This window comes from Euwallacea similis, chromosome 7, assembly GCF_039881205.1.
Source record: "Euwallacea similis isolate ESF13 chromosome 7, ESF131.1, whole genome shotgun sequence".
Classification (NCBI taxonomy): Eukaryota; Metazoa; Arthropoda; class Insecta; order Coleoptera; family Curculionidae; genus Euwallacea; species Euwallacea similis.
In genome coordinates, this window is record NC_089615.1 from 2,837,523 (window position 1) to 2,852,849 (window position 15,327).

Below are 15,327 nucleotides of genomic sequence, written 5' to 3' on the forward strand. Positions count from 1 at the left end.
TGCAACTTTAAGAAAAGAGCAATGAAAAATCACCAAAGCGCAGTAAGACTTATTAAAATTTAACAGAAATCAATCCAGCTTAAAAATTTATAACTCCCAAAGGAAATGCTCTGAAAGGCATTTTTTCTGAAACAGAAATAATCGTTCTTATTTCGAAATTGTAGCAAGAGCAGCTATTGTACAGGGTGGTCCATGTAAGATGGTCCAGTTCCTTATCTCAAAAACTGTAAGATTTAGAAAAAAAGTTTAACATAATAGTTATTCAGTTTTTAATATTTTCGAAATTACGAGGCATCTGTTAACTTATTAGTAATGTATCAATTTAGAATCTAGTTAATGAATAGAATTTTATAATTGTAAGTCAATTTAATGATAAATATGTTAGTAGTAATTTAAATTTAAAAAGTGGTGATTCATAATATTAATCATTATCATATAACATTATATATAATATTAATAATCATAATTAATATTCATAATTAAAATTCAAGGTGTTCCATTTAAAAAAATCGAGTTTGTGGCATTTGAAATGTGAAAAGTTTAGAAATTTTTTTCACACACTATAAAAAAATTTCTCGAAAATTGAAAATATACTTTAGAAAAGCCTCTCTCTGTTTTTAACTGGACAAGTTTTCAAATTAATATTTTATGAATTTATTGAGAATTTTCAGAAACTTATTTTTCTTTTGATCTTTACTTTAAATTGAATTAACACGAAAACTGCTAAAAATGTCTGACATTTTGTAATAACAAAAACTACTTATAATTGCAAGAAGAATTAGTATCCGTAACAAAAAAAAATATTCCATAAAAAAAAATATTTCTCTTACGGCACGGTTTTCTGAATCACCCTGTAATTTCTAAAATATTAAAAAGTAAAAACAAATGAAAAACTAATTAACTTTTATATTAAACTTTTTTTTCTAAACTTTACGGTTTTTGAAATAAGGTAGCGGACCATATTACGTGGGTGATCCTGTACACTAATACGCAAGGTGCGTTCTCCAAGTGAATCCAGTTTCACAGTTCGCAGCACCCATACGAAAGTATTTAAAAGGATTTCTCACCATACCAAGCTCCTGTAAATGTTTTCCACATTTCAAATATGGGAGTTCCCTACTAGAAACTTATGGGCAACAGTTTCGGGGCATTACTCTCAGAGAAGTAAGTACTCAAACCTGTTACCAATACTTGTAACTTCTAACGGAAGGTTCAAATTTAAGTACATTAGAGGTCTGCGTATACTCTCTAATATTCTCCTTTTGATGAGATGAGCTCAATCTGCGTTTTAACTTGAATTTTGAATCAATAGTCTTGGGACCTCATCGAACCGCAGTAAGTCTGCTCGAAGACTATAGTACAGACATTGATAGGTTAGTTTTAATAAACAGCCCAGGAACCTTTAATTTTTTTAAAAATATATTTTCATCTATATGAAATAAAAATTATCACCTAATGACCATTATTCCAAATTAAGTCTCATTCTTTAACCCAACCCGGTACCTCATTCCCAATTCCGGCCTTGGGGGGGGGGGGGGGGGAGTTTAGACGACGGCCCAAAATGGCTAATCAGGACAGGCGACAGACTTTCCCGGTGGGTGATTTTTTTGTGGGGACGGGGGTGGTCATTAAAAATTTCGCCTAGGGTGTCAAGGCCGGCCCTGCTCGTCCATCAGAGATCTGTTCGTCGCACAAATTAGATGGTTAGTAATTTTCTCACTCACTTGCCGAACTGACTATCATCAAATAAACGAATATCACAATTGCTCAATATATTTATTTCATCTTTAATTACACAAAAAACTACATAGGAGGAATAAACGCGTAGCTATCATTATACACAGGCCCCAGATGTGTTCCCCCAAAATACTGCAAATTAGGATCGCCAAGTTTCAAATCCATCCTCTTTTGCCACAGACCATTCCAAACCTCCTGCAGAAGCCCTTGTTTGAGGCATACGCGTTTAACTTCGTGAGCTAAGTAAGGTAACCACAACGCCCCTTTGAATACCAGCAGTTTCAGGACAACCACACCAAAAAGAATGGTATGAAGGGCTACCTTGAGCATGTAAAGTTTAATCAAGAGCAAAATGGGAGTTATCCACCAGATTAACTTTTTTTCCTCCTTCGAGATATTGTGGTGATGTTTGTTGTGTTTTTCGGATGATGATGGAGGACCTGAAATATTAGCTTAATTAAGATTGCTTAATGCAATGGAATTTTAATTAAAATTTGGGCTGTTAAGTGATGCTTAGTAGCTGTTTTTACCTCTGCGGGCTAAACAGAAACCTTTGTAGACGGTTGAAAAAATCGCTGCAAGGCAAGATAAACATTACAGAAAGAGGAAACCGGTGTTTCATTTGGGCTACAAACAAATCCTGTTAACTTTAATAAACGGAATGAATCATTCAGTTCCGCTTGGGTTCGTCCCACCCGTAGGGGGTGGAAGGGTGTAACCCTCCTTCTACACGATTTCGTTCGGTTTTACACTTTAAACACCTGATTGTATTCAAGGGGTCTAATTGTGAAAGCGAAATTCATATAAAATGGGCTCTAAAATTTAACGTGATTAAATGCGAAGAAAGATAAATTTTCGAAAAAGAAATACAAAGAATTGCCTTTTTAGTCAGCCACGATTGTTAGGTCATCCATGTAATAGTGTTTAAGGACTTTATTTACCTAAGACGAATTAAACGACATCACCATGGCATAGACGATCATAAAAGACAAAACTGCGGATCCAAAAATATAGAAATTTGCCAATGCAGCAATAGGCATCAGAGATTGAAGCTGGTGGGTGTCGTCAGAGGTCGAGTTATACCTAGTCCTCTTTATAACAAATAGGTTTGAGAGGGGCATAAGTGAAGTGGAAACATTGTATCTGACGGGAAACTGCCGTTCTAAAACATATGGCAAAAATTATTTTATTAGGAGGGAGGTGTTATAAACGAGAACTAAAGAACTAGGGGTTTTACCTTCTCAGTCCATGACTGTCTCAAAATACAGAGGGGAATAAATCAATAAAAAGGTAAAAGATTTAGTAAATTTAAGTATCTATTACAATTTTTAGCATTCATTACAGCAATTAAAAACCAATTCAGGACACTCAGTTTCATTTTTACGCGAACTTAATAATATGGCTTCTCCGCATTGTCTTGACGCCACCTAAAAAGAAGTGAGACCATTAGGTAAGTATCCAGGTCCTAAATACATACATATATAAATACATCGTTTGTCATTAACATTTCCTTACCCAAACCATGAGCTCAGTGGCGATTCTTTCTCTATAATTGGAAGTGCTGTGTGCTGCTGATGATGCTGCTGACAAGCCTGTTTGATATGGCTCAAGACTGATGGGAATACTATCGAGGTGACCAAAATGATCTTCTTAATGAATAACAGTGCAAAAAAGATCATGTTCACTAGTATCAATATTTTTATAAGTTTTGCCATAATTATCACCGAAAGGATGAATATCTTCTTTTCCTTCATTTTGTGACCTCTTCCATCACCATTGGGATGTAACACCTCTGAAAAGAGAGACTTTTTACGGCCCTAGATATTTTTAAGCTTTACGGAAAAAAAATTGTAATGTATAGAAAAATAACAAATTTTTAACTTAACTGTGATATTAGTAAGTCGTCCAGCTCCTTCCGGCACTAATCCAATCAAATTGGCACTAAATGTAACCGTGCTAAAAATTAAGTTAAAAAGATGTTATTGAACCATAAATTATACTGCATGACATGAAAAAGAGAACATCCCCTAAAAATGGCTCGATTTAAATCATTTTTAGTATGCATATTTGTGTACATGAATACTCACAACGATTAGTTTCTCGATTATACAGTGTACTCAGAAATAATTGAAATATTTTGGAGGATGATTTTAGAAGTTAAAATATTAAAAAAAGTTCTTATAAATATACTCAAAAATTGCTTTTTAAAAGGGCTAGAATCCCCTAAAGGGAGAACTCTAAAGATGTTTTTTCCACAACATTTTCGAAACAGTTTGCGCTAAAATTAAGAATATATTCTAATAAGTTGGAATAAGAAAACTTTTTTGCATTATTAATTTGCGGATTTTAGTCAGGGGCGTTAGATACAGGAGGTCTCCTACGTAAATATTGCCCTAACATTTTTGTTTGTGACATTTCTTAATTTTTCAAATTAAATGATTCAATCGTAAATATTTTTAAATACAAATCAATTGTAGTTCTGCAGTGGTTGCAGAATGCATCAAATGGTGCACTTTAGTCCTCAGCGAGGAATGCAGATTTTCTCTGAGTATGCATGATGTCTGGAGAAGAGGGAAAAGGTGACGAAATGAAAGACGAAATATTCAATTTTCAATAGTAACAAAATTAAATCGATTTGTTGCCTTGGCCACACCGATCTCCAGACTTATCACCAATCGAACATGTCTAGGATATTGTGGATAGATAGTTACAAGTATCCCCTACAAACATTAGCAGTGCTCTACAATAGCGTACAGATAGCCTCAGGATGACATCGATCATCTCATTGAACCGATACCTAGACGTGTCCAGGAGTGACAATAAGATAACGCGGAAGACCAACATATCATTAAGTTTTTTTCAAATTTTAGCCGTCGAAATTCTTTAATTTTTTATCGATTTATTTATGTTAATATAAAAAACGTACATACTAAAAATGATTTAAATAAAACTATTTTTAAGTGGTGTTCTCTTTTCTATATCACGCAGTATATCTCCATTGCAGTAATTATTTGTCAAGCTTAAGTAGATACCCGTTTATATTGGTATTAATAAGCCATATTGTCGTATATCCACACTCTAAATAAATAATGGAAAAACTCGGTCCATTACACAATTTTCAGCGTTGAACGGCCACCCACATGATAAAGCAGTTTATTTATGCACTCCGGTTTATCAGTGGGAATGCATTAAACCAATTTATATGTTTAGATGAATCAATTTTCATGTGGCCAATTAGACCAGTTACCGATATCAGGAACCATGGGATTTATTTATTTGCCGCTAACTGGTAAGTCCGCAGCATGGAATTCATTTAATTATTATGGATGATATACCACCTACAGAGAGCTTACCTTCGCCAGCGTATTCTTCCCTAGGAAATAAATTGTCGTGTCCAATTGAAAACCTCGTAGGTAAAAAGTTAATTTTGATAAATTTTAAAAGAGGAAGGAAATTGCACATTAGCTAACTCTCACAGGTTGTGAATTACGATGCTTTTATTACTAGTTCACAGAAAACATATTTTCCCAACTTTTCCAACTTTTCACTTAACCATGACCATATTATGATCGAACAAATAAATCCGGAATAATTTTGTTGCCAGCTTCATGCATTAAACTTTGTAACTTTTTTTTAATTCATTCATGTTAAATCTGCTCCAGCAGAGAGATAAATCGATTCAAGATCGTCACAAGCAGTCAAAAATACGTCTAATATAAAAGTCGGGAATCATTGAACATATTTCTGACTATTTCTAATTACCCAAAATTTCCTCCTTTTTTGGGGTGGAGAAGGGGTTAATATATCAAAATCCGCCACCAAAAATCATGAAGAAATCAGATACTTTAACAACTTCCTTCCACAACTACGAATCCGTACCACCATTTAAAGACATGAGGACAATAATGGACTGAAATCGGTCTAGAAAACTAGATGCAAGACCTCTTTTATGGCTTGCAATTTTTTTTATTTAAGTGAGTTTTGACTTCTTTCAAAGTCACAAAGAATGCATTTCTTAAGCCAGATTCTATTGATGCAATTTTTGCATTGAATTCAAAGAGTTTTTGTTCAAAACTGTGGAAGTCCGGGCAAAGAGGTCGCTGAGATAAATTATCTACTAGAGGTTGTAATAATTTAATTCTTGTTGAAATAAAGTTGTTATTCAATAAAGTCCACTTTATTGAAAGGAAATTTTTGAGGACTAACTTAAAACATAACTTCAACCACAAAATCAACGAAAATGAGACAGGAATTGGAAAAAACACAACTGGACCATTCCGAACTCTCTTCCCCTTATAAAACAAACAAGATCCCGCATCGTTTTCCCTTCAACCACTCTATTGTAAGCGTTTTTATCACAAAGGCAGGAAGACCAAATGGTATTTTTCTCTGGAAATAAAGATTTTTCATATATTATACATATGTTCTTGAAGGCCGAAAAGGGCTCTTGCTTTGAGAATATTCGATATTAATTCACAGAGATCTGAGATCCAAATTCGTCGTTGGGTGGAGAAAGACTCTGCACTGTTACCTGATAACGTTAGAATAGATGAAAATCCCCCAATGCAGTTTAAGGCCGGTTAATTCAAATACAGGCTCTCCTTGTCATAGTTTTCTCCTGATCGAAAAAATCATCTTCTGATGAGCTTGGCAGAATTTGGAAACGACTTTTCCGCAAAGGACTCAATTCAATTGCTAATCTGGCATTAGGTTTATGTCTTCATTGAAAGTTACCTATGTGTTGACCGTGACCAATGACTATACATGTGAAACAATGAGTTTAACATCATTATGGAGATATTTCATGGAGCGATAGTACTTTATAAAATAATAGAAAAATGCTAATAGAACAATAGTTAAAAACGCAGCATTTTGGATATACAGGGTGGCACATTTTCAACGCTTCATATTTTTGATTCCGTTTAGATTTATTTTCATTTTAAGAAATTTGATTAAATGTTTCGAATTGCTTCAGGTAGGTGATAACTAAGCCAGATGATTATTTTCTTCTTACTTTCTTTACATTCTTAATTTGTATTGATAGATATTTGTGTAAATTCTGCGAAAACGGTGAAAGATACAAAAATTCTGTAAGAGACCAAAAAGTTAAAGAATTGAGAGAGGAATTCAAATTTGGTGTCAGAATTCAAGGTGTTTCAAAAAATATATATTAGGTCGTGTAGTATGAAATGAGTAGAATTGAATTGAAACTTTAGTCATTTTTTTTTCATATGAAATGTTTTTATTGTCAATCGAAATATGCACCACCATTATCAATACACTTCTGCCATTTAACGGGAAGTTCATTGATTCCCCTGCTGTAAAAGCCTGCAGGCCGGGAGTCGATAAACTCTTGGAAGGCAGCTTTGACAGCCTCGTCGGAGTTGAATGTTTTCCCTACCAAGAAGTTATCCAAATTTTGAAAGAAGTGGTAATCAGTGGGTGCTAAGTCGGGTGAATACGGTGGATGACGAAAAGTTTCCAATTCCAACTCCTGTAGCTTGGCCAAGGTGACTTGTGCGGTGTGTGGCCGAGCGTTGTCGTGCAACAATAGCGGTGCGCTTCGATTGACTAATCTTGGCTGCTTAACCGTCAGTTGCCTCATCATTTCGGTCAGTTGTCGGCAGTAGACATCAGCCGTAATCGATTCACCAGGTTTCATGAAGCTGTGATGGATGACACCTGCGTTGGACCACCAAACGGACACCATAAGCTTCTTTTGATGAAGATTTTTTTTCGCACAATGTTTTGGTGGTTCATCTTGATCCAACCACTGCGATAAACGTCTGGTATTGTCATATAGGATCCATTTCTCATCACAAGTAACAATCCAATTCAAAAATGGATCGTTATTATACCGGCACAACAAAGAAACACAAGCTTCGAGACGTCGTTCTTTCTGTATGTCGCTCAACTCATGCGGTGCCCACTTGTCCAGCTTTTTCACTTTACCAATTTCAGCCAAATGAGTCAATATTGTTTTTTTGGTTACACTGAATATTAACGATAATTCGCTTGCACTTTGACGTGGATTCGCTTCCACCACGCTTCCACACTTTCAGATAATCGTTATCCACTTGAGTTTCAGGTCGTCCACGTGGTTCATTTGTTAGGTCAAAATTGCCAGAACGAAATTTCATGAACCAACGAGATACTGTTTGCTGTGAAGTGACTTCAGTACCAAACACATCATTAATATTGCGAGCCGTCTGAGCTGTTGTGGTTCCACGGTGGAACTCATATTTCATTAACACACGAATTTCACTATTTTGCATGGCTGCACAAAAATTGTTATAAAAATAAAAGTTTTCAATAATTTTTAACACTTTAAACTCTGATCGAAAGAGGAAGAATGTGCCTTTTCCACATAAAAAAGTCAAGTCCAAATATAGATTTAGAGTGAAGTTATTCGCAGTTGAATGTGGCATTTCGAGAATTTACTCATTTCATACTACACGACCTAATATAAAGCACAAAATGGTACATGACCCAAATAAACATAACACCCGGTGTATGGCTAACAAAGATTTTGACATCTTGTTATAGAAGGTCTTAAAGAAGATAGGTCTACGAAATTTCAAAAATTTAACTCAAAGCAGACGTGAGAAAAACAAAATCTGAGAAAAAATGTCAACCTTTGCCTGTATATCAAAGATGGTCCGTTTTTGACCGTGGGTCTATTAGCATTTTTTTATTATTTTGCAGAGTACTATCGCTCCCTGAAATATCTCCATAGTGATACGTTACACCTTGTATACTTAGAGCGCAGATAAATTTAGCAAAATTTTGTTTCTTTGTACAATGAGCATTGTTGCTGATCTTTGAGACCCATAGGAGGTATGAATAGCGAACATCTCGTAAAGACGTACACAATTAAATTTACGTAATAAAATGGGATCGGTCTCCAGCGACTGATACCGCACTAGATTAATTACAGTAGACCTCTCTTGTATCATAGCACGGTAGACAAATTCGTATGACACGCTAAAAGAGTCTCTCATGATACGGTAAAAGAATAAGGCAGATGTTGAGGTTTCTTACGTTTTAGCTTCAACAATTAATATACATAACTTTTCGCTGGTAACGCTAAACGACATTGCGCTTGCCAAATTTGGGGGAAACCCCATTTTTAGAGGAGATGGTTTCAGTTTGTTTGTAACTGTGATGCACATCAAACGTGTCTGGAAAAACTTTTATATCGTGTGATTTATTTTATTCGACTTAAATTTGAGAGAAAACAGTTTTAGGAAAATAGATCTTTGCGAAATGAAACCCGATTTCATCATAAAACTACATATTGGGACGTAAACGGTTCATGTATTTGACTCATACAACACTGATTCACTTTACACAGATAGTATCTAGCGTGTTATAGGGGGTCTACTGTGTTTATTTCTCTTATATGGCATCGGTCTCTGGCGGGGGGTAAATCGCTGATGAAATTTTTGTTCACAAAAATACCTAGGAAATATCTTGAAATATCTCCGGTTTAGTTTCAAGAGTCATTCAGATTACGAATTGATAAGTTGTAAAAATTCTTTAACTAGACTCAACTAAACTCCAAGGAATATACACACTTTTCTATTGACAAAATACTGCGGCAGAAAATTGAAAAACTTCTTAACGAAAACTTAGTTGAAATCCAAGGGAAAAGTTAAATGTAAATCTAAATATCGGAGCAAAAGAATCCAATGTAAGTAAAGCTCGTATAAATCTAAAGTTGTGATTTAGATAAATTCCTCAGACTTTTCAGTTATAATTAACGGATCTGAAAATAAATATAGTTACTTACCCAACAAGTGTGGAAAGTATTACTTTTTCGCACCCGATGACGGTGCGGCCGTGCTATGGAATGCGGAAAAGCAACTTTCCGCCAGCGTTAGGTATAGACATTTCTCCCCAAGCATAGTGCGCATTATTCACATTCAGCTGAATTACGGTCTTGATAGGAAAACTACAAAGGTCATCGGATTCAAACAATAGAAAATTAAGGAGAATACCTAGATTAGAAGCGGCATGAGACGTTAAAAGCATTGTTTTTCAAGGTTGATGATAAAACTGCAGTTATTTGCATATTGAATGCATATGGATGATGCGATTAGTGATATAGTTCTGGATTGGTTGATCCTAAATATGCTGGGGGTTAAAGACCTATCCGCACCTCCACGTGGTGACCCCTGGATACCTCCTCTTCCGAGTCCGAGTAACTGTTCCCGGAGGAGAGAGAGGTAACAGACGCGGAAGGCATAAAGCTACATGAAACTTCTGTACTACCAACTAGTAAACAATGAAATATTTTTGGGTTTTTTACATGTAAACTATAGATGTCTGTAATTTTAAAAATAACCAGTAAATCGAGTGCATTATCTCAAAAACCAGATACATATCATATGGAATAAAGGTTTCATATCTAATACCTCCAGTGGATGTAGTACCTAATCAAACCACTAGAGCAATAAACAACGATAACAACCCAAAATTCCCCTATGGATAATTTTACCTTCGTGCGACTTATCCTGAATCGTCCCTTCGACTTCACTAAAACTCCTTTCCCCTACAACTTGAATTCCCTGAGGCACTTCGAACGCAATTCCATGGGAAGTTACAAAATTAACCAACTTCCTCTGCAAAAATTTCACAAACTTGTCCCATTCGGTGTCGGTGCTAACGAATCTTGGAGTTGGCAGTAAATCCCCGACTGCAAGACCTTCCTGCTTGATTTTCACAAGTTTAAGAGGTCCGTACGGAGGACCATGGTAGTCAAATTCCTGCACGTACTTTGCGATTCGAAAAGTAACACAAAAGAAAGGCCGTTTTGTTTTCATACACTTTTTACGAAGGTCTTTCACGTATTCGTCCGTTGAGATTACAGCTCTAATGAAGAACAGCAGCACTGATACGCGAAGGAGTAATCTCCAAAAAAGAGCATTTGGGAGCATGGTGTTGGTTATGACTATTAGATGGTTCAATATCAAATAGCAGATTCAATACTATGCGACCAATTTATTGAGAAAAATGTATTTCAGTAGGTTAGGGTGGACACAAATTAGGGCCTAATTGCGAAATTAAGTTATTAGTGTAAATGCGTAAACCAAGTCAATATTCCTCAAAAGAATCTGATTTAATTGCAAAGTTTCACTCTTTAAGGTCTAAGAGAGTTAATCCGTAGGAAATTTAATCCATTAATTTAATTACGGAGAGACGAAAATATTGATTGAACAGTTTACTGTTATAAAAGTGCAAGCGCGTGTTTGGCGCCCAAAGATACTTAACTCTGATACTGGCCAGTAATGATTACTTAAATTTCCATATGACCTCAAAACTACTAATTATGGTGGAAAATAAATCAACATAATTCAAAAGAAATACTCTATTTTGTAGTAAATAATATAAATTGTTATTAAACACACAATAAAAATTACTACTTACATCTGTTTAATAATTAATTTAAGACCTAAGAGGTGCGTAAATAGTTATAGACACAATACTTACTTCCAAAGAGATAAGATATTAAATTAGTAAGACCTTATAAACCTAAGCTGCGTAACATTGCAAGTAACCGATTGATATTAAATCAGTTATTTTGGAAGACGTAAATTAATTGAAATTACTGACACAGGCTTAAGTAAAACTAAGGATTATTATACTAAATTTCTAGATCTTTTCCCACCTTGCATACTTAATATACTTAGCATAAAATAGTAAATAGGTAGAACTTCCTTTCAACAAAACATACAGAATCATGAGAAACGTAGATTTGGGAAGTGTAAATATATAAGCAAACAGATGATGTTCAATAACATTCATACTTTTTCATAAAATTTTCAAAAGTTCTGAATATGCATGTTTCTTACTTTTACGCGAAAGTCCAGCAAGTTGTGCATTCGTAAATAAACTGAGTCTCAATTGAAGTGGTACGCTCGAGCTCTAACCGATTTTTAAGACTTCTTTGCCCTTAAATAGATCAAACGAGTATAATAAGCGAAGCTATTTTCCATTGGCTTGTCTATCAATTCCCTTGCGAGAACAGATACAATGTGTTATCTTTTTCGTAGATTTTTCCCCGATTCGCCAAGACAGAGGAGACAATGTAATTTTGTTATTTTCAGTGTAACTAATTTTTAGAAAAGACTCTCAAGCGAGTTTTCTCTAGTGATTCGTGTACAGAGATGTACTTTGGGTCATATTAAGTTTTTTTAAATTCTGTATATTTCACTACATAATTAGCTTTTTTGCAAAAAAGTGTCTTCTATAACAACGATCTCTGATATCATGGGCAATTTAAAAAACATTAAACTTTATCGTTTTCGGTTATTTAACCAAAATATTTTAACTACGTTAAAAAGTAAAGTGGAAACCATGGTATAAGTTTTTTTACAACCGTGGTGTATATACGATTTATAGCCGTTTAGCTCGTTACGTAAAAATTATGAGCGCCCTATATGTGTCATTATTAACCAACTTTTAATAGTTTTAGAAAAAAGGCGAAAAAACCTATCACATCCAATCAACGCAACCAATAATCGTTTATTTTAAAACTAGTAGTGAAGAAAAAAGTTTTAATTCAATAAATTTATGTAATATCAAACGCTAATTGTGAAGAAAATGAATATTGTGAGAAAAAGTAAATGTGATTCCCATGGCAAATAGTTAATAGGTCAGTCTTATACCAAAAGCCCTGCATCTTTCATTAATTTAAATCGATGATCAGTTTATTTAACCGCACAAAGAGTATACCTCTCTTCAACTAATAAATACTGCTTGCTTATTAGTAGATTGGTCTGCCATCAGTTTTAGTTTTAAAATCTTATACTTTTGGCTCTCAAAACTGTCCAAGGAAAAATAGAAAAATCTGTTTAAAATGCACAATAAATTATTATATCTTCTCTTAATTATTCTCTCTCTTGTTAAAATATCTTGCACAAATGGAACATCAATGAACACTTCTCACAACAAACTTAACTAAATTAAACTAAACTTACCTAACAATTTATAAGAACACCAAAAAATTTACGAAAACTTGGGCGTATAAAAACATCTTTGCCCACGTACAAATACCCTTACTCACGTCCTTAAACCGATTTACTTCAAATAAAGTCTTGCAGAGCAAGAATTTTCCTTTCTCCATTACTCTTAGCCTCAAAACTAGTCTTCACAGCCAAGTCTCTTCAAAATCAATGCTAGGATGACTTTATTGGTAAACTTCTTACACATATCAGTCACATTGAAAGAGACTCCTAATACCTACTCTTAACAAATGAGTTTGATGCAATAGTTGGCTTAATAAATTGCCTAAATAGTAATTATGTGATGCTCACAAACTTCACATGAAGAACTCCTGAGTTGAATGGGACAATGTGAGTCATGCATTTGGAGGCCTGTCTAGACAACTGATTTCCAAAACTCGTAAACCCCTCAAACTGGGATCAGTCAATTTTAAACCTCTCGGTTCGTATACTCGTTCGTTTTGTTCTGCTATGAATTTTGATACTTTTTTTAAACACTGAAATTAGAAAGAAGAGAGAAGTAAAAAATAGGTTAAGTGGAAATAGATTAGGTATTAAATATGTTATTCTTAATCCCCATATATTTTACAAAATATGTGTGGTTTTTGATAGATCACTACATATATAAGATATGTGAGTCACAAATATTCCCAAACAAAGATTTCACTTTTCAGAATCTTTTCTTTCATTTCTAAGTAACTTAGGTAACTAGCAGTACTAATTAGTCAATACTTACACTAATTGCTACTAAATGTATAAATATTACAAGAATGCTTTACTATTTTACTTCTATTACAAACACTAACCTGTCCTATCTTTGAGTTAATTACAATTATATTAACTTACCTTCTCATAATGAGTTTCTTTACAAATATAAATTAAATAAGCTGTCAGGCATGCCAAACACCCTTCACAATAGGTGGAACATGTGGCTGTTTCTGCTTCTGTAAAGTACCCATTGAGTCGTGTGATTGTTGACTCAAATGTTTGTTTTTCCAACTAAAAAGTATTAAAAAATTGCAATTTGTAACAGAAAACACAATTACTTAATTAAGACATTGAAATTTAAAAAAATATACTTGAAGAGTAAAAACTGTATTAATCAAACAATTTCATAAGAACTTTAATCTACGACAAGCTATGTGTATGTTACAGATTGATCTGCAGTATTGGGTAAAGTATTAATTAAGTCAATTAGGGCAGTTTAGGTTTCTGTGACTGAATAAAAATAAAGTTACAAGATCTAATAGGACTGAAACTTCATATATTACAGAATTGTGTGATGCTTAGTTTGACCTTTGATAAGATTCAAAATGTTTAAGCTTACCTTTCCATCTAATTCTGATGGAAAACTACATTTGAACTGCACTACTGTTCCCTCTGTGTAGTCTCTAGGTATAAACACTTTAAGACATTGTGGTTGGGCCATTTGTTCAGTTTCTCCTGCCCTGCCCCCATTATTGTAATGATTACTCATGATGGAGTAATGTGGAAGAGCAGAAATAGATTGAACTTAGGTATAAAACAAAAGGAAAGTACAGAACACAGCTTAAGTGCACTATTAAACTTCACATAACGCTATTTAAATATCCTGGTTTTAGATATTTAAAGAAAAAACGAAAATTGTTAAACTGAAAGCAGGAAATCCACAAAAATCACCAATTTTTTTACTATTTTCCTGCGAAACAGATGACAAATGGAAACAAATTTGACTTTGACGGGTTAACAAAAAATATTGAGGTTAGGAATTCAACAAATTAGAGAAGGAAGGCCAAGTGTTGACAATTTCTTGTGTCGTCATCGAGATGCCGCGATATGGGGATTTATTTTAGAATCCTTAACACCATAATTAAAGGATAGGGGAAGAACATGACTGATTAACGGCTAGTAAGTAGGTGTCCACAAGGTTTTATTGTATCCCCATCTCTTACCATTTTTCAATAAATAAAGAATATGTGTACGGTATAGTTCCGCCTTTATCTCATGAGCTCTTTGAGTATATATTCTTCGTTTGTAAGAAAACCATTGAAGTTAATTATCATAAATTCCAGTTTTTCAAGCTCTTAGTAACGTTACCTGCAAGATAATTGACATGGAAGCTTTGGTAGGTACCTAAGTTAAAAATTCTTCTTATATTCTTTACCTATAATACTCTTGAAATAAAAATCTTTAAGTGTTCAAGTGCAGTGCACTACAGGGGTTTTAGTATTCCAGGCAGAGCATATCAAAAAGCAACGTTAACAAATTATTGAAAATGCAATCATTTAATTAAAAATATCTCAAAAACTGTTGGAAATACGAGTTCTTTTGCAAAATCCCTTTTAATAAAAATAAATTCGCGTTCCTGAAAAAAGTCCTACCTATATGTGTTTTCCATAGAACTAAAGTGACGTGTTCCGGTTCGAAAGACGAAAGGTGTTGCATTTCGGAAACGCTTTCGGATCCGGAAATTTACAAAATGGCCGCCGAGATAACGATGGACGAGATAATCACGTTAGGACTATCCTAAGTTTACAATCATAGACACACGATTTCGTGCAAAAAATAACCAACAGCAATATTGAGAAAAACAAGTAGTTTACCT

At 34.2% G+C, this 15,327-nt stretch overlaps 2 protein-coding genes across 4 annotated transcripts; both read right to left on the bottom strand.

The window, feature by feature from the left end:
• Positions 1 to 1,718: 1,718 nt before the first annotated feature.
• On the bottom strand, positions 1,719 to 10,802 carry LOC136409923 (uncharacterized). 3 transcript variants are annotated; one of them, XM_066391781.1, is made up of 3 exons: positions 10,238 to 10,802; positions 2,679 to 2,899; positions 2,050 to 2,177 (listed from the first exon to the last, which is right to left on the bottom strand). In XM_066391781.1, the coding sequence occupies exons 1-2, from the start codon at positions 10,674 to 10,676 to the stop codon at positions 2,679 to 2,681; spliced, it is 660 nt and encodes a 219-aa protein (XP_066247878.1). In that variant the 5' UTR covers positions 10,677 to 10,802; the 3' UTR covers positions 2,050 to 2,177. The 3 variants fall into 3 exon arrangements, with proteins under 3 accessions (XP_066247876.1, XP_066247878.1, XP_066247877.1); XM_066391780.1 differs by lacking the exons at positions 2,050 to 2,177; positions 2,679 to 2,899 and adding exons at positions 3,098 to 3,164; positions 3,253 to 3,529 and having other exon boundaries at positions 10,238 to 10,797; XM_066391779.1 differs by lacking the exon at positions 2,679 to 2,899 and having other exon boundaries at positions 1,719 to 2,177; positions 10,238 to 10,796.
• A 290-nt stretch (positions 10,803 to 11,092) lies between these two features.
• LOC136409924 (golgin subfamily A member 7) lies at positions 11,093 to 14,418 on the bottom strand. The gene is made up of 3 exons (XM_066391782.1): positions 14,071 to 14,418; positions 13,590 to 13,742; positions 11,093 to 13,240 (listed from the first exon to the last, which is right to left on the bottom strand). Exons 1-3 carry the CDS (start codon positions 14,218 to 14,220, stop codon positions 13,100 to 13,102), a joined length of 444 nt encoding a protein of 147 aa, XP_066247879.1. The 5' UTR covers positions 14,221 to 14,418; the 3' UTR covers positions 11,093 to 13,099.
• Positions 14,419 to 15,327: the final 909 nt, after the last annotated feature.

Bases quoted from the DNA above. Each gene is read 5' to 3' on its own strand.
- LOC136409923 (XM_066391779.1), bottom strand. From the start codon at position 10,676: ATGCTCCCAAATGCTCTTTTTTGGAGATTACTCCTTCGCGTATCAGTG. The intron at 2,178-10,237 runs GTAAAATTATCC...CTAATATTTCAG, and splicing joins TCAGGATAAGTCGCACGAAG to GTCCTCCATCATCATCCGAA.
- LOC136409924 (XM_066391782.1), bottom strand. From the start codon at position 14,220: ATGAGTAATCATTACAATAATGGGGGCAGGGCAGGAGAAACTGAACAA. The intron at 13,743-14,070 runs GTAAGCTTAAAC...AATACTTTTTAG, and splicing joins CATCAGAATTAGATGGAAAG to TTGGAAAAACAAACATTTGA. The intron at 13,241-13,589 runs GTAAGTTAATAT...TTCTAATTTCAG, and splicing joins AAGAAACTCATTATGAGAAG to TGTTTAAAAAAAGTATCAAA.